Genomic DNA, 19,624 nt, shown 5'->3' on the forward strand with positions numbered 1-19,624 from the left:
CCAAATTGCTAGCCCTGTGTTTTTACTCAGGAAAAACTGACCAGCCCTATCTACCATTATGGATAATGATTTAACTCATTGGAACTGGGCTGTTTATTTTCTTGACAATGATAACAATATCAATAAAATATGACATGAGGAGCAATCACAACCAAATGATGCATGAAGGATACTAGAATCTAATCAATGAAATACCTGGCAGAAGTCCACACCAAATACACACCGTGCTGGAGACACTGATGCAACTACCAGAAGTAGACTCATTCAGAATCTGGCTAATGTACTGACAGAGGCAGATAAAAATCATATCGCCTGGTGGAAAATTTTCCAAGCTACAGCCAATTATGAGGAAACACAGAGGGAATTGCCAACATTTTGTAGCAGGAGCAGGGATTGATTGAAAGAGGAAGTTGTCATGAAGGTTACAGTTCCCCACTGTAAAAATCTCAACTTCATAAACCTACTCTCTCTGAGAATACCTAGGAGGTCTGACAGGGCTAGGAGAGGCCCGCATCTACATGCCACTCTCAGTATTTGAGGAATGGGGCCCAAATTGGGAGGAATTTGACCTGAAGATGCAGGGAGTGTGCATTTCTTTTTGGGCTGTTGTCCATAATCTGTGAGTCCAGTCATGTCTATTTGATAACCACACCGAGAGTCACGTAACTGTTCTACACTGCCAGGCAGCAGATATGAAGTCAATAAGGCAATCTGTGCCAGGAAGGACACTGGATTGTTAAAACGATAAACATCAGATCATGAAACTTGTGCCCCAATAAGGATGATTTTAAATTGACCAAAAGTTAAAATCAATCACAACCAGCAAATTCACTCCACTGATTTTGGTGCAGCTACTAATTGAATAAACTGTCACAAAGTCATTGTAAAGCTCCTAAAAGACAGACATGCACTCATATAAGTGGAGGAATATGCCTGCAGACATACGTGCACATACACAGTTGCACATGCAGACAGACACACACCTCTGGGCTTGGAATAGGGCCCCACACAATTATACTATATCGTACAAAAGAGAACTTTTAGAATGACAGGGTTGTTGCTACTTGCATTCACATTCACAACAAACTAACACAAATAACTGAAGGACAGAGAGTGAATATGTTCTGAATGAGCTAGTCCTGCTTCAAAGCCTGACCATTGCATTTCAGTGTGAATATTGGATTCCATCCTATGAACCCAGGATGTACCAGGTACTGTGTTTTGACACCAACAGATCTCTGCCCTGACTGTACTGAAGTTTCTCTGCAATACGTCAGCCATCTTGCAGTAATATTTAATGAGGTGGGAGGGTGTGTACCTGACCTCCCACTTCGCTATCCTCAACGTGTGTCTGCTGGGTTGCTTATACATAGGGGCGCATGCAGAAACTAGCCTTGCCCTGAGGAGAAACAGCTGCATGCTGCGGAGTTGGTTCAGAAAGGAATAGGGGGCACAGGACATTCATAAGCCACAGTTCAGCTGTTCATATTTCTGCAGGTATCATATTTGTGTACAGTACAAACTTTCCTGTTCTCCAGTCTGGCAGCTCTCAAGTGGCACTTTCAAAGCATTCTACTTCGTGCTAAAATACTATATGAATACTCTCACAAAACTAGCACAGTGTCTTTTTAACTTACAGCTGACTGCAATAATTTGGAAAATTTGCAATGTAGCAGAACCATAACTTCACATGCTGGCTACGTTTTCTAAAGTTTGATATCTTCGCTGTGGTCTCAATGTAAAGAGGAAGTAGCGGAAAGATTCTGGTATTCAGACTTTGCTCTATAAAGCTGCAATGATGAATAGACAGCTTGAAGTGATGATTAATGCAGTGCACCATCCGTCTGGTATTTAAACAGCGCCTGCAGTCCCCATTAATCAGGATTCCCAATTGAAGTTCATCCCTGCACTAATATTTGAGGATTTCAGGCGATGACCTGAGCCACGAAATGTGAATATTTAGCCTGTGCTGATCAAATGGGTCAGCGATAGTCCTGAAAGGAATAAATCATCTAGCGTTTCAATCAAGATAAGGTTTATTCGCTTCTGAAAAATATGCAGATTTTTTGCGATGTGATAATTAAGCTCGTGGCAAAAAGTTGACGTTTAACATTGCTTCAGACGCTTGTTTTCAGTGGGAGAAGGCCAATCGCTGCTGAGTATCTCGGTGTGTGTGTGAGGTGCCAGTGATCGGTAATCTGGAGTTCAGTGGATTGCAGCAGTTGGTGTCTGCCAAGGTGGTCTGAGAGTAGCGAGCGTAGTGAGTGAGCAAATGAAAATCTTTTGTGTTCCCTCAGTGCATGGTCAATGAAAATATTGGCTGCAAGAAGCTTTTCACGTCGTCAAGCCCCCAGAGAGCGGGAGGTATGCCAGATAACATCTCACCTCACAGAACAAAACTGTAGCATCTGCCATGTGGTCCACAACAGAACAATAAAAATACGGGATGATATGGACAGCTGTTTCTATGTTTTTGCATTCCTGCATTTACTGTTTCATTTTTTAAACATTGAACTGCCTGCTAAGAACCAATAGGGACAGCATCGTGGCAAAATAAAAGTCATACAAAAGACAAACAGAATGTAAAGTCCTACGTCATTTGGATCTGTAGAAAATAAACGAATCACATTTCCTTACCAACTAATGCACAGATTTCTAAATGGATACTAGTGAAAATCAAAATCGAAATTTCGTTATTTGCTAATATTACAGTTTGCAATGCTATCTACCTCCCCTCCCCCCGGCCTCAAAATCATTCTTATGTAGAACACTTATGTTACAGTTCAAGTTGGTCAGACATCTATTAAACAGATTACAGGGTACTACAAAAGCTCGAGTGCGCTACATTTGCAGGGCTGTATGAAAATACAAGCCATCCACCACTGTAACTGCACCTAACATGACTGACTTTTGTCAGGAAAATATACCATTTCTCTACAAAATGCTTTAGGCACGAAGAAAATTACAGCTCTTGATGAAACTATCGGAAAAAGTTTGCTATAAAATTAGAAAACAACAAAGTACTTACTTGGCAGAATCATGATGGAGCTGGGTTCCTTAGGCATGAAATGGTTTTATTAGGCAGCTTTATTATTTAGATATTAGAAGTGACAGCACTGAGCCTATACGGTCTATCCACTGTCATCTGTCTGTGCTATCCGATATACCGAGTTATTCCAACGTCAACAATTCAGAAAGAGGTGCTACCTTATGAAATGAATATTCAAATCAGCCTCACAATCCATTGAAGAGTAAAAGTTTCCCTAAACAGCAGGAAACACAGCTTTCCACTACATCTTCGTACAACCAGATTGAAAGTATCTGCATACCAAGAAATCCAACCCCTCAGTTAAAATGGGCTAATCCTTGGAATCAGTTTGGATGGGGTGGGGTTTCACCGACATTACTCCTACATGTCAGCACAGAATGAAAACATGCTGAAGGCTGCGTTGGTTAAAAAACAGACAGGGAAAGCTCAGTCTCTCTTTGACTGGAATTTTGGAAGGAGACTGGAAAATGTTTTTTTTTCCAAGTTCTCAGTAACTTTGCGCTGTGCCTGCTGTTTTTATTTGACTTTGCATGTACTGGCCATTACTGTTACAGTACCAATAGGAAGATAGCAATATACAGGCCTGTAAACGTTCACTTCAGGCTAGCTGGCTGTCATAATACTCCTCTAATGCTCGTTTCTGCATTTTATATCGAGTATTGAGGAAGGACGTTCTTGCTATTGAGGGAGTGCAGAGAAGGTTCACCAGACTGATTCCAGGGAAGGCTGGACTATCATATGAGGAGAGACTGGATCAACTGGGCCTTTATTCACCGGAGTTTAGAAGGATGAGAGGGGATCTCATAGAAACGTATAAGATTCTGATGGGACTAGACAGATTAGATGCGGGAAGAATGTTCCCAATGTTGGGGAAGTCCAGAACCAGGGGACATAGTCTTAGGATAAGGGGTAGGCCATTTAGGACTGAGATGAGGAGAAATTTCTTCACTCAGAGAGTTGTTAACCTGTGGAATTCCCTGCCGCAGAGAGTTGTTGATGCCAGTTCATTGGATATATTCAAAAGGGAGTTAGATATGGCCCTTATGGCTAAAGGGATCAAGGGGTATGGAGAGAAAGCAGGAAAGGGGTATTGAGGGAATGATCAGCCATGATCTTATTGAATGGCGGCGCAGGCTCGGAGGGCTGAATAGCCTACTCCTGCACCTATTTTCTATACCATTGAAAAAAGGCAGACAGTTTTAGGAATATGAGACAAAATGATACGGTTACATATGATTCAATTATTTTATTAATGTATTTAAGAACACAACTTTACTGTAACAGTTACAACAGCCTTGCATGTTTTGCACACCTATGAATCTTTACATTGCTCGATATCATCAGGTGCCATCGATAGCAGGTAAGCAACTTAAAACTGCCATTGAAGTTGCTTAACCAGAAAAGGCGGCCTGGACTTAATTTCGCTGTCCTGTTCATGAAATTCTGACTTGCAAGCCAAAAAACAGTCAATACCATTACTGGTAACAGAACAACAATGAGATTCTAATACATTTTGGTAAGACTACACTTTTAAAATGCAACTTAACAACAGCTAGCGATATATCGCAGTATAAATATTATGCAGTGTAACACTATCAGATCATTGACCTGCCACTTGAGTTACACTTACACTGTTGCATTGATGGGTGCCTGAAACGGTTTTCCATCAATGCAAAAGTGTCAGTATAACTGCAGCCATACCACCACGTTCAAATTTAAAATCAAATGTCACTTAAAAGGGCCAATTCTCAGTTGGCAGATCTGTTGTAAAAGCAGAATGGAGAAAGGTTTAAAAAAAACTTCAACTCGATGGGCCAAATGGTCTTGTGTGTGTACTATTCTAGGATTCTATAACTAATGATAATGGGCTTTGCTGAAAAAGAAACCCATGTATAATTTTAGATTCACTTGTGCAAAATAGGAGAACAGGTTCTGTCTCATTCCCACTACAAAATAGCCAGCTTATCATTTACTATAGCTCAGATTTTTTTTTTAAAAAAAAGAGCTCCACTACTAACAGCTGCTATTTCCTGACTCATTCATTACTCTTGACAACGCGGCCACTTTATAGGGTAGTTGTAGTTAAAGTTAAAGCTAACATAGAAAAAGCAAGAGCAGCTGCCGACTAATTAAGGGGTTGTGGGCAGTGAAGTGACTTTCCAATACAGCCCCCTTGCCCAGAATCACAAAGCAGCTGTTTCTCCAATTCACCGTCTTTAACGGACACAAACATGCAGAACTTGTTCAGTAGAATTGTGTTTAAAGGTTTGAGCTATCTAACAGCTTTAGAGACAAAATTGTTACCTCAAGTTGATTTGAATATGATGCATCAATTCCAGTGGAATGCCTGATCGGTTGTTCTATCAGTTAATGCCAAAGCAAGACAAAAAATGAAGAGGGACTTTGGGATGAAGCAAATTTGATGCTCTGAGAGAATGTTAGCCTCAATCTACTGAATGAACGGTTGTTTCTGTCAGTTTCAACAGGTGCGGTGACCAGGATTCTGGGAGGGAGGGGGGTCACTAAAGGGGATGGGCAGAGATAGGCATTAAAAACGGTGGAAAATCAGGAGATAAATGGAATCTGCCAGGCTGTTTTTCCTCTTCTGTATTTCTTCTGTTTTCTGCCCCCAAAAGTGCTAACAAAATTGTTTCTGTAAGCAGCCGCTGTTGATTATTAAGGCCCATTAGTGAGCTTTCGAAGGGGGATGTGGCAGTTTTCTTTTGGGGCAACTAGAACGACCAGTTAGCAATTACCTCAGCCACTCAGCTCGAGTTGATTTAACAATAAAACAGCTAGACCCTTCGGCATAGTTTCTTTTTGCACCATGAATTCTGCTGCATTTCTATTTCCTTTACGCCTCTGATGCGGCTTGGCATTTTCTGCTCTACAATAAACCCACTGATGCGAAGTTACAGCAGATGAGTGGGCGAATTCCCGTGGCAATTGCTGTTGGCGGGAGAAGAGTATTGCGGAATGCAGGCTGCACTGGGAGTCTAAGCACCCACCCCACCCACTGCCACTGAGCTTCCAGAGTTTGCTGCTCGCCCACATTTTAATCAGCTGAGCAACACTCCGCCCAGGGGCGCTGTAAACAGACAAGCAGAAACTGTTCAAAAGCCTCAATGCACTGCACCGCCATAGGGTTTCATTATCCTTCATGGAAAATCAAAAATGTCAAGGTTTGAATGTTTAAATAAATCGTCCCAAGTGCAACGGCGGCCAAAGGTTCATTTAAGCACAATCTATACAAGCAGGCAATGCACACTATCTTTAAAACGTGATTGCAGTTTAATTTTGTTTTCAATGTTAAAATTCCAAGGTTGATTAGTGAATGTTTTGCTTCTCATCTAACGGATCTATAAATCGGTCCTTCAAATTCCAGAAATGGTTTTATCGGTAAATTGAACCGTAAAAATGTGCTGCTATGCTTAATTTCTTTCAGTTTTACCCACGCGAGAACTCATTTAACATCCTGGATTGGTACTTGACTAGCTAAGTAGATGTTAAAACACTGGGAGAGGCACAAAATGATTATTGCAGATGGGTGCTGATTACTCAACTTTCTGTTGGTAAGACTAAGATTGCATAGAACAAACTCAGGCAGCGGAAAACTGAAATAATTTGCGCTTCTATCCATTCCTACTAAAATAAACAAAAATGGAGAGATTAAACACTGATTTCTAAAACTGGAACATTCTCTTTAAGAAGTTACAGGAGACTGCAAGGTCACGTGTTGTGCACTGAACTGCATAAAGCATGCCTGGTCGAACAACAGATTAACTTCAACCCCATGTTTAGATCAACTCAGTGGATTAAATTCAGCACTCCTGCACTCCCAGCAGGGAGGTTCAACTCAAAGGGACCACGAGTTAAGAGATAGATGCAACCTACACTGTTTTTTGTGGAATCTTGCTGTGTGCAAACTAGCTGCCATAGTTGTCTTGATAACAGCGACTACACTTCAAAAGTAATTTCTCTGAAGCACTTTGAGGTGTTCCCAGAGACGTGATAAGTTCACAAAATATTACAAAGTATTTACAGCACAGAAGGTCCATGCCGCTGCTGATGCTCCACACAAGTCTCCTCCCACGCCTCATCATCTAGCCCCATCAACATATCCTATTCCTTTCTCCTTCATGTGCTTATCGAGCTCTCCCTTAAATGCATCTATGCTATTCACCTCAACTACTCCTTTTGGTAGGAAGTTCCACATTCTAACCGCTCTCTGGGAAAGAAGTTTCTCCCGAGTTCCCTATTGCATTTATTAATGACGATCTTATATTTATGGCCCTAGTTCTGATCTTGTCCACAAGTGAAAACATCTCTATGACTACCCCATCAAATCCTTTAAAACTTTAAAGACTTCCATCAGGTCACCCCTCAGTCTTCTCTTTTCTGCAGAAAAGAGCCCCAGCCTGTTCAATCTTTCCTGATAAGCATTATTCCAGCAAATCCTTTTTTGCACCTTCTCTAGTGCCTCCATGTCCTTTTTACAATCTGGAGACCAGAACTCCTCGCAGTTCTCCCAAGTGTGCTCTAACCAAAGTTCTATAAAAGTTTAACTTCTCTGCCTTTCAATTCGATCCCTCCAGAAATGAACCCCAGTGCCTTGTTTTTTTTAAATGGCCTTATTAACCTGCATCACTACTTTTAGTGATTTGTGCATCTGTACCCCCAAATCCCTCTGTTCCTCTATCCCATTTAGACACTTACTTTCCGAGGAGTATGTGGCCTCCTTTTTCTTCCTACCAAAATGTATTATCTTACACTTATTTATATTGAAGTTAATTTGTCAATTTTGTAAATGCATGTCTGTCTCTCGAGGCGAGTTGAACCATTTTTAGTTGATTTATTGCATAAATTCTCTGGAGTTTTTTGATTAAATGTATCTCAGCATGCAGATAAGTAGCATAAAACTTCAAAAAAATTATCCATTCCATTCAAGCGACATGAAGAATACACCAAAATTAAGCAACTGCTGCAAGGCCTTCCCTCAGTGTATTGTTAGAGTATAAAAGAGATGTAATGAAAGAGTACCACACAAGCACCAAGACATTTCATCATGTGGTCAATTCTAGGCAATGGAGGCCGAGTGCAAAAATTAGGACTTCACTTGAAGAATAAGCTTTGGCATTTATTTAAAATCTGTTTATGGCAGACTTTGGCCTGGAACTTCCTTGAAGCAGCAAGCTTTGCCTTGTGTTTTTACCCGTCCCACTGGTGCCAATTATCTATAAAAAGGATGGATCAATGTAATTGGGGTGGGATGATGGATCCCACAGTTAACATCTTAACCGAGCTTCCTGCACCTACCTTCAATCTGGCATGTGGCTGCATTTCTGGTCCAAACCCTCCCAGAATTATTTACATGCATATCTGAGACTTCCCAGCAAAAGGAAAATCTCAACCTCTCTTTCCCTTTGTAGTTTGTTTACAACAGTTAAACATAATTAATAATCAAGAGTCTTGTGATGGATGGGGAATAAGTCAAATCTAAAAGGCCTCAATCTAGGATATCCTGATGGTGACGAGGTTGTGAAAGAGCAGGACATGTTTGCAGGAAGAATGTTCCCAATGTTGGGGAAGTCCAGAACCAGGGGTCACAGTCTAAGGATAAGGGGTAAGCCATTTAGGACCAAGATGAGGAGAAACTTCTTCACCCAGAGAGTGGTGAACCTGTGGAATTCTCTACCACAGAAAGTTGTTGAGGCCAATTCACTAAATATATTCAAAAAGGAGTTAGATGTAGTCCTTACTACTAGGGGGATCAAGGGGTATGGCGAGAAAGCAGGAATGGGGTACTGAAGTTGCATGTTCAGCCATGAACTCATTGAATGGCGGTGCAGGTTCGAAGGGCCGAATGGCCTACTCCTGCACCTATTTTCTATGTTTCTATGTTTCCAATTCATGTGGGCAGAAAAATCGAATACCAGTTGCAATTGGCTCACAAGGATTTTGTTGCAAGCAGTCAGTACAAAGAACTATTCCCCAGCTAATTTAAGATCACTTATTTGTCTGTTTTCTTGGAACTATCTTATTCGTTTATTTTGGCAGGAAAATGTGTCTCTTCCAAGCACTCATTCATTCAAACTAGACAGGATAATTTTAACCAGGTTGTAATTTCCCTCCTGAATTACCCATGGCTCTTCTATACTTACAGAACAATGACATCAGCTCATGCAGGAATCCCTCATTTCATCTGTTTAATCATTATACGGTGCCAATATTATTTCCCTGCAATCAACTGTTAATTGTTTCTTTTGCAGTGATTATGTGACAGCTTTCATCAATCCTTCAATGAATGGCAACAAAATGGACTTGGATTTGAATAAAGCTGACACACGAAGGTCAAATCTTATATTAAATAATAAATACTCTGCAGTGAATTCAAAAGGTTCATTTAACAGTAATGATGTAATCCCTCAATGCTATTACTGTCTGAAATCACCCCCGGGTAGCCATTAGTCCAGTGGAACTTGCAGCTTGCCTCATCATCACCTATGGTGCTTGATAGACTATTTACGGCCTCCTTCGCTGTGGAATCTTGACAGGCTGAGATGCAGTGTTGTTTGTTGTGTCATTTGCTGATGCACTGAGTGAGGGCCAGAATTGAACACACCTTCAAAGGGGACAGAGGGGGATTGTGTGCGGAAGTGTGTGACACTGGTCGGATTTTAATTTCTATAATCGATATTCAAGTTATTTTAAAATAAATACAGAATTCTGGAATAGCAATTTTTGCTGTTGAAATGACAGGGTACTCCCTGGATTAGAAAAGCGAAATGATTGGCCAGGGTCCCAGTTCCTGATTGCTACCAGTGATTCCTGCAGGAAGTGCAGCTGTATGGACATCGGATCAGCACAGGATTTGTTTGCTGCCATGATACTCATTGTTCAAGTTCACAGGCAAATAATGATCACAATTGCAGTGAGGTACCAGGCAGTGTTGCTGCTGTGCCATAATTAATTTTAAATTTAGTCTCAACTTTGCTCCCAAATTTTTGTCATATTTTAGTTTTGGAAAAAAACATTAAGTAAAGAGTGGCTTTTGGTTTCCACGGGCTAGATCCTTCACTTTTGTGCTTATCACCCAAAAATGGGCGTTATTTCCGGCGTTAAAAAAGGGTTTCAGATTGCCAGCTTCTCGCCCATTCTCAAAGCACCTAGTTTCCATTTTTGAAAATGGCGTTACTGCAAGCGATATCAAATAGGTGGTAGCATAAAACTTTTTTGACCTTCTGCCGTACAGTGTGGCCGTCCTTAGCACCTGCATGGCAACGCTCGATTCCCGCGATTCAGGAGGTCAAGGGTCATCATAACATGCGCAGAAGAGGAGACAGAGAGAGAGAGGGAGCTCAGAGGCACTGAAAGTGTGTGTGCCGGTGGTGTGTGCTTGTCTGGCTGTTGTGGGAGGCCGACGGAGATTGACCAGCAGCTAAAAGCCTACTAAGCACCAAGAACGTAGTTGGCACCGAGTTTTTGTCCAACAAATAAGATATAACATGGAAGGGATGGAGTAGGCTCTGGAGCTGGTAGCCAGGAACACTGGTGGCAGAGGGCTCCCAGTGGTCCCGGAGCGCGGCACTGTACCCCAAGGTGCCGCACCCCCATTGCCGATCACACGAGAGCCAGCAGCAACATCTTGCTTCTGGCTCGGAGCATGTTCCCAACTCGGGACCATCCTCTCCCGTATCCATCCAAGCAGTGCTTTGGCTGTCACCCCCCCCCCCCCCAATGAAGCATCGCCTGAGGACCTCCTTGGCCAGGCGGCTTGGAATCAAGAGGGGAAGGGGAAACGGGTAGAGGTGGGGAGGAGAAGCGGGTGGGGGGGGGGGGGGAAAGAGGGGGAAGGGTTGGTTTGTACAGAAATACTGATGATTTCAGACTAATGTTCGATTTAAATGTTTTTTATTGAACATAACCTTGTTGAGCATTGAGCAGACAGCACCATTACACGCTGGTGATTCCTTATCAAAGGGTATAGTCACACTTAACTTGAATCAACTTAAATTCTAACTGTCACCAAGGTGATGCCCACCATTGATGTATGACCTGCACAGCCAGCAGTGTGTCAGCCTTGCAAAGCGATCACTGATGAGCTCTTGATACAAGTCTCTTGCAGCTATCATCCCACCGTGCCCGTTCATGTGGTCTACAGGGGAGGCGGGGCATGGCTTCAGCGTCAGCCTGATTGTCTGGCCCGAGGTCAACGTCCACCTCCTCATCCTCCACGTCCTCTCTCTGGTGAGGTGGACTGTCAGACTCATCAGGCAATTTTTGTCCCCTCCTGATAGCCAAGTTGTGCAGCATGGAGCACACACCACGAATTGAGCTATCTGCTCAGGGTGGTATTGGAGTTCACCACCTGAGTGGTCCAGGCATCTAAAGCGCTGCTTCAGCACTCAAATGGTTTTCTCCACGATATTGCGAGTTGCTCTGTGGCTCTCGTTGTATTGCCCCTCAGCCTCAGTGTGGGTGTCATGCATGGGGTCATCAGCCAGGTGATGAGGCCACATGCTTCATCACCAAGCATCCAGCATTGACCTTGTGGCTGATTGTATCTGACTTGTTTAACAGTGCTCTCACACAGGATGTGAGCATCATGGATGCTGCCCGTAAATTGAGCATTCACTGCCAGTGTAATTTGCTGGTGGTCGACAACCAGTTGAACATTCAGGGAGTGGAATCCCTTGCGGTTCCTGAAAACCTCAGTATTCTGAAAAGGTGTCTGCATCTCACGGTGTGCGTACAGTCTATTGCTCCCTGCGCCTTGGGGAAGTTTGCAATTCGGGAGAATCCTAGAGCCCTCTCACTCTGTGCCTCCCTGGTCATAGGGAAACTGATCAAGTTCCTCCTGTGTGCATACAGGGCTACAGTGACCTGTCTAATGCAGCGATGTGTGGCATGCTGAGAAAGTCCGTAAATGTCTCCAGCTGTGGCCTGAAAAGAACCTGAGGCATAGAACGACAGTGCTGCGGTGACTTTGATCTTGACGGACAGTGCAGTACTGATGGTGCTGGCAGGCTGCACATCTGCCCTTATCAGCTCAGTGATAACCTCTTTGTGGAAGCGCAGTTTCTGAAGGCAGGTGGTGTCGGGCAAGTCGAGGTAAGAATGCTTCTCATTGTACTTGCGGGGGTGGGTGTAACGTCTGGTCCTCCTCATCAGTCTGTCATATCTTATATTGGGCTCATAATGCAGTGGAGCGTTCCTTTGGCAATCTCGAGACTGCTGCATGTAATTGGTCACCAAGAGAGGGTGAGAAAGGACAGGCCCCATTGCAGTAGCTCTCTGTTTTCCACCGATTGGTCATAAACAAGGAATGTCCCGGGATGGCAGGACTGACATATGAGGAAAGACTGGATTGGCTAAGCTTATACTCACTGGAATTTTGAAGAATGAGAGGGGATCTCATTGAAACTTATAAAATGCTGACAGGGCTGGACAGGTTAGATGCAGGAAGAATGTTCCCGATGTTGGGGAAGTCCAGAACCAGGGGTCACAGTCTAAAGATAAGGGGTAAGCCATATAGGACCGAGAGGAGGAGAAATGTTTTCACCCAGAGAGTTGTGAACCTGTGGAATTCTCTGCCGCAGAAAGTTGTTGAGTCCAGTTCGTTGGACATATTCAAAAGAGAGTTAGATGTGGCCCTTACGGCTAAAGAGATCAGAGGGTATAGAGAGAAGGCAGGGGTGGGATACTGAGGTTGCATGATCAGCCATGATCATATTGAATGGTGGTGCAGGCTCGAAGGGCCGAATGGCCTACTCCTGCACCTATTTTCTATGTTTCTATGTCCCGATGAAGACACTTGTTCAAATCCAATCGGTCACATTATAGTCAAGATGTTTTCACAGATGTTCACATCAACTCCAATGACCTGCAGAATACATCCGAACTCCGCTGAGGTTTAAGCACAGCAGCTTTTTAAAGGACATGACGTGATCTAGAACCTGGCGTCCATAATGCTGTGATTAGGTCCGGTTAGTTCCACTTTTTGTGGGCGGTTTTCTGGGCGAGTGATATTGTGGGTGATATGCGTGCGAGGTAGTGAAATTGACGCTGGGCGATCTCCCAGTAAATATGTGCTTTACGACAAAAAAAGTGGGCGGGTGTTAATATTGAATCTCGGTGTTAAATCTATGCAGAAAGTAATGCTGGGCGATATTATGGGCATTGAATTCACCCATTCTAATGATTCCGCCCCCAAAAAATGGGCGGGCGGTAATATTTTTTCCCGGCATTAAGCACATGGGGAAAATAACGCTCGGCGATAAGTTTCCGAAAAATGCCCGCCAGTTTCTATTTTGTGCCAAAATGGGCGATATATGAGCATTATACGTCATTTCGGCAGTAAAATGGGCGTTAATCATGCAAAAAAAGTGGAGGTTCTAGCCCCAGATCTTCAATCTAGTCTTTTGAGAAAATTTGTTGTACATCTCACACGCTCAAAACCACAATTGCTGAGAAATAATGAACGAATGCTTGAATAATTAAGAATATATTGATCCATTTCAATTTTCAACATCTGTTGCAAGAGTTGTGAACCACTGACCGCTGTTGTTTTAGTCCTACAAATATTAATTTTAGTTTTAATCTCACCTCTAGCTCAAATGTCCATCTTATTCTAGTTACATAAAAAATCTGGATCTAATTTTGATTTCGTTGACGAAAATACAAGGCCCCAATATTTCTCCGGCTTTGGATGCAGTAACAGTTGGTGGGGAGGGCTGTCTAAAATAATCCACCAAATACCATTCAGGTCTAAGCTACATCCATTCCGGAAAATCTCGGAATTGCAACAACATGTCTCTTCAATATAAAGAAAATGCCCACAAAGCCTCACCTTTTACAGTAAATGACAAGCTTCTAAACTGATAATAGCCCCAGCTCCTTCCTCTATGCTTCCTGTAACTGCAGCATAAGTATAACTGAACCATAAACAGGAAACAATGGCAGTTTCTCTTACTGTTAATAAAACACATTGGAAATATACTTTTTCCCTCTTATACATAAACTTAAATGATAAACTCCGTCAGATTTTAAGTTGGCAACTGTTGAAAGCTATTTCTGGTAAAGGACATGCTTGCAGTCATTTCTTTTATCTTTTTCATGCGGAAGGGTACAGTCTGCTTTCTGACACAGGAGTTTCCATCTGCTGCTCAGAGTAAAGGAAAGTGCGTGACGTAGATGCGGAAAGAAATTTAAAATTTGGTTTATTTTTAAAGTTAAAACATTGCTGAACCCTGTCCAGCTGTGCAATAATTCAAACCTAGAGATCATTTTCATTTTAGTCAACTTTCTTTTGGATTTTGGTCTTATTTCATTGATGGACTTTATTAGGTTAGCTTTGCATTCCCAAGTGTTACTCACAGTTTAGAGTTCGTTATGAAAAAGGTTTTTATCAAGAGTCTTCTTTAGAATTTTGTTTTATTTAGCTTTCATAAGTTTATCTAAATTTTTCATTTTTGTAATGGCAGCGATTAAAATACTGAAGGAGACTAGATACAATAGCAGACTCACCTGTTCTTTGTCTTTTATTCATTAATATTGTCTCCTTTATTTAGATCCTTAGGGATTGCCAGTCACCTTTATCGGGCCCAGATAATGGATAATGGCCGAAGCCCAAGACTGTGCTAATTATGCCCAAGAGCCAGTCATTATGAACTACACCACAATGGGTTTGAGAAGTTACTAGGTCTCCTGCCCCCACTATGGGGCTAGGCTTGTGCCTCCATCAATGGTGCAGCTCAGCTCAGGACATTTTCTGATGTAAGGATCTCATGGACCAGAAGAATTTTATTTTACAACTTGTTTTCAGCCACAGCTTTACTGGCCTACCTGCAATTCTGCTAAAAGGAATTCACACCTATAACAAACAGCAGTCTCTGAGGCCACAAACTGACTAAAAATAGGTTGACCATGACAAATAAATTTGATTTGACTAATTTTTGATTTGCTAAGATAGGCGACAGGTTGTTAATCCTGTAGACAAAAAGACCTTTGATGCCTTGTGATGCCATTTTAATACTCTGTTTATTAATGTTCTCTTACTTGCAATTTAAAATAATTACTTCTTTATAAAAAAATGAAGATTACATAAGAACTGCTTAATGAATATCATTTTACTGAAAGTAATTTAATGCTGTGAAAATATTTTACGAAATTGCAGGTTATATTACTTCGTTATCTGCAATTAAGTGAATTACTCATTGTGGAAAATGTCTTAACAGCCTCTCTATACAGTGTAGATCCAAATCTTCATTTTTATCTTAAAGCTTTTCTTTTAGCACTGTTAACATCCTGAATGATAAAAGAAAACAAACAACTACTCTGGGGTTCTATTGTGCAGCAGATAGTAGTTTATCTCAATCACTGTTTATTCAGATAAAAATAAACTCATCTATTTGCACAGATTGGATTACATATTTCACAGTAAAATACATTGACCTGGATTTTGCCATCAGCGGCAAACGAATGATGCTAGCTGTTCCTTACACTTACCCACAAACTTTCTGTGGGCTTTTGCATTGGACATTGCGGTTACAGATGCAGCGTTGAGAATCCGGAGTCTCGGAATCCGGAATGTTCCGGAATCCGGACTCCAGGACAATCAGTGGCAGGGTCATCCGGAATCCGTAAAGTGTTCCGGAATCTGGACCCGACAACCCAGCCGACCTCGGGCCTCGCCACCACTCGCCTCACTGCCCTTACCTCGGAGCCTCCTTGCCGGCCCACCTGATGACCTCCTTGGTGGAGCCCGCCCGACAACAGCCTCGGCAGGGCTGACCAGACGACGACCTCCTTGGCGGGGCCCGCCCGATGATGATAACGTCGGAGGGGCCGGACAGCTCGAACAACTTCTCGGCGGGTATCCCCACCACCCCCTTCTGACGTTCCGAAATCCGGAAATACCTGAACCTGGGCTCGGGTGTTTCCAGATTTGTGATGTCAGAATCAATTAGAAAGTCTGGAAAAGCCCAGAATCCAGAATGGCCTCGGTCCTGAGGGTTCCGGATTTTAGGCGCTGCACCTGTATTAAGAATCCAAAACAGCATGGCGTCCTTTACTGGGAGATCTGGGACCTGTGTGAACAGGGCAACAATGATGTGTCTCTTTAACCAATCAGACTGAAGAATCCTTGCTAAGGCACACAGAGTCTAAACCAGGAAGTGTCCGTTAGAATAGTTAATTCAATGTCAAATGATGTACCGAAAGCAAAATAAAGAGACAGAAAGAAAGATGGTATTAAGAGTGAGAGATAAAAGAGACAGAAAGATAAAATAAAAAATAATCTCCAACAATAATTAAAATTTGAAGTAATGAGACTTCGCACTTGTAAAAGTTAATTTCCAGTGCCAGAGAGGTTGCTTGACAGTACTTAAGTCATCACCCCATTAAAAATTCACTTACACTTGAATGGACAAGCCCTAACCTTTTCTGCCGTGTATACTGGTTATCTCAATGCTGCATTTCAATGCTGAATCTCCTCAGCAAGATACCGGTGTAGTAGAGCTTCTGGAGGAGCAGGACAACTCGGACAGCAATTTCCTGATTTCTGCATTTAACTGCGCATGAGCTGACGCCAGAAGCTGCTGTCCAATTTACTCCTTAATAACGGTGAACGCTGATAGATTATTTCCACTGCAAAATCCAGGCCATTATTAATAAATTTGCTGTTATTTTGCCATTCCCACTGTAGACAGTGTCTTCTCCCTTGAGAGTAGAAGCCACTATTCTTAATAGTAATATTGATCTGACACATTAACTTGTGTACCAGGTGGATTTTTTCCCCACAGGTATATCCTTAACAGGAATACCCTTGCAGTCCCATGAAACCACACATCTGTTTTTGCAAGGTCAACTCATTTGTTAATAATAAGTGTAATTATTTAGTAACTTTTCCTGTTACCTAGAAAATACAGGGACAACCAGGATAGGTGAGAATTAAGGTTTTACTGGGTATTGGGGCAAAGGTAGAGGTGAGGGATGGTTGAGCAGATTGATAGCTACAGAAGAATCATGCAAATGGAAGGCTAAAGGCTAGGCATCTGGCAGATTGAAAGTGTAACTATATGGAAGAGTTTTTTCCCCCCCACAGGAAGTGCGATTGAAAGAGATAGCGAGATGTGGGTGGTGAAGAATACAAGGAAGTAGTCGAAGATAGCCTTGTCTGTGATTGAGACCATGGGAGTAAAGGGGCCACGAGTTGGTAAGGTCCAGGGGATGGCAGTGAATATGGGTAGGAGTTTATATGGAGCGAGGGCTAAAGGAAGGACAGGAGGGCAGTGAAACTAGAGATTGGGCAAGGTGAGTTGAGAGGAGATATTTGGAGTTGCTTCTCATAAGGAGACAACAATGAGTACCTTGAGGATCCTTCCGAGAATTCCAAGAGGGCAGCTGTGAGCTTAGACAAGGGGGATTCAAGCCTGAAATGGTGGCACCAGAGTAAGAAGATTGCAGAGTATTGATTGGTTGGGGCAGGGATTCATGGGAGAAAACTAAGAGGGGAGAAATGAAAAATGGCATGACAGGGGAAAAGTGCCCAAGCGGGACCAAGAAAAAAAGTAAAGGGGGATAGAAGTATTGTAATAGCAGCAGCTGGCTAAATGCACACATGACTGGAGAGAGACGGAATTCACTTTACATGAATATGGCAGGGATTAGGAGATGCATATCCTTGTCGTAAACAGAGGACAGGGAGATGATATGAGAGAGTTCATATCAAAAGTCTGAGGTCCAGTGGTGGGATGAAGTTGATTGATGGCAGGATAGAGTCAGCTTGGAGCATCGATGGACCAATGCTGAGGTTTAATAGTAAACAAAGCAATGTGATGACATCAATTATGCAGAAATAATGAACTTGCATTTATATAGTAACTTTCACAATCCTCAGGAGGCCCCAATTTGGTTTACAACCAAAGGGATACTTTTGAAATGCAGTCACTATTGTTATGCAGGAAATGCAGCAGCCACACAAGAACCACAGTGAACACATGAATGACCAGATAATCTATCTTGGGTGGTGTTGGTTGAGGGAGAATGCCAGTCAGGACATCCGGAGAACTCCCTGCTCATCTTAAACAGTGCCGTGACTGTGGATTTGTTACATCACCTAAAGTAGTACAGTACAAGGTGAAGGGTTTTGCAGCTGCTGCAGGAAAGGCACATTCATGGCAGCTAGATGGCTTAGTGTGTTTGGATATTCCTCCAGATAACTGATGACTGTGGCGGATTGCAAACCTCAGACAGGTATGCACAGTCGGAATTCCTCGAGTCGACAAATTAATGATCTGACAGGTCATCATGTGCAACGCCAAGTGGCAACAAGGGGAGGAAAGATTTCCTCTGCTGGCTATTTATAGGTGAAACTGTAAACATGTTTCTTACATACATATATACACAATTAGTTAATAGAAATATTTCCACAAGATGATTAAAATCAGCGGGCATCAGTCTGGTTGCCTCAGCATTGGAAGAGGCTTTGAAAATAATTGGACTTATTTGCTCAATCCCTTAGCAGAGTGTGTTCAAAGCACCAAAACAAATCCTCAGCTATGGGATGAATGTACCTCTCAACAATCTACTGTATGCATAGTGTCTCACTGAAACATGCTGGACAAATGCACAGCTTAGCACACGCACTCAAAGCATTCTGAAAAATAACAACGTGTAGAATCACATGCCTCAATTTAGTGAGGTGGCACTTTTGGTGTTTTATGGAAGGTCCTTATAAACTATGCTTTATATCCCTTAAAGCATTATATTTGCTACATAGAAACAAATTTAACTTGGTGAATAATAAATAGATAAACATTAGGCTCAGTTGATAGCACTTTTGTTTCTGAGTTAGCTGATCAGTTTATTCTGGAGAATGATCATTTCAATTGTTCCTGCATATACTTCATGCATGATCCTAATATGTTAAATATAAACTGGAAATATTGCACCTTTACTAGAAAACTAGGCTGTAAACCACTAACACAGCAGTAACAATTTTAATTACATGTACATTGTTACACACAATATATGTCTCAAGTCATGCGGTATTCGAATGATTATATAACTTAGAGGACATTCATGCTACAATTGTATTTTCCTAATACTGCTTCAAATCATGGTTCATAAATAGGTTACATAACATTTTTGTCCTGTTGAATTCAAGGAAAGCACCCAATAATTTTCACATTTTTAAACTTAAAAAAATATAATTTACAAGCCCTTTTTTCTTTCAGCAATTCTAAATTCCATTAATAGGTACTCTTGACAGGAAAATGAAACCATATCTTTGTACTTTTCGGATATTTTAGTGACTTCAGACAGAATAAATGCAGGGGTTACAGCAAAATTCCTTCCCATTGCCTACCAGGTACCATGGAAAACAATTCATGCCTGTCCTCATAGCTCACACTCCTTTCACGCTATTACAACCAAGTTTTGCTCTGAAGTGCCAGGAGGCTTAAAATACTTTGGAGCTTCAAAGAATATCTTGGCAACCAAACCGAAGAAGTGAGTGAGGAAAGTTAAGGATTTTCCTGGGTTCCCTTATTTAGAAAGGAAAGTGAGCAGAAT

General features: G+C 42.1%; 1 protein-coding gene across 3 annotated transcripts in view; it reads right to left on the reverse strand.

Annotated features, from left to right (window-relative positions):
- Positions 1 to 19,624, reverse strand: part of LOC139275203 (stAR-related lipid transfer protein 13-like) — a 603,587-nt gene that overhangs the window by 82,696 nt on the left and 501,267 nt on the right. Inside the window, exon 1 of one of the 3 annotated variants that reach the window (XM_070892345.1) lies at positions 3,029 to 3,108. The exons of the other annotated variants lie outside the window; for them this stretch is intronic. Coding sequence (XP_070748446.1) covers positions 3,029 to 3,065 — 37 coding nt within the window. The 5' untranslated portion in view covers positions 3,066 to 3,108. Of the gene's footprint in view, positions 1 to 3,028; positions 3,109 to 19,624 lie in introns of those variants that run through there. 3 annotated transcript variants of the gene reach the window in all.

Source organism: Pristiophorus japonicus, chromosome 10 (genome assembly GCF_044704955.1).
Source record: "Pristiophorus japonicus isolate sPriJap1 chromosome 10, sPriJap1.hap1, whole genome shotgun sequence".
NCBI lineage: Eukaryota > Metazoa > Chordata > Chondrichthyes > Pristiophoridae > Pristiophorus > Pristiophorus japonicus.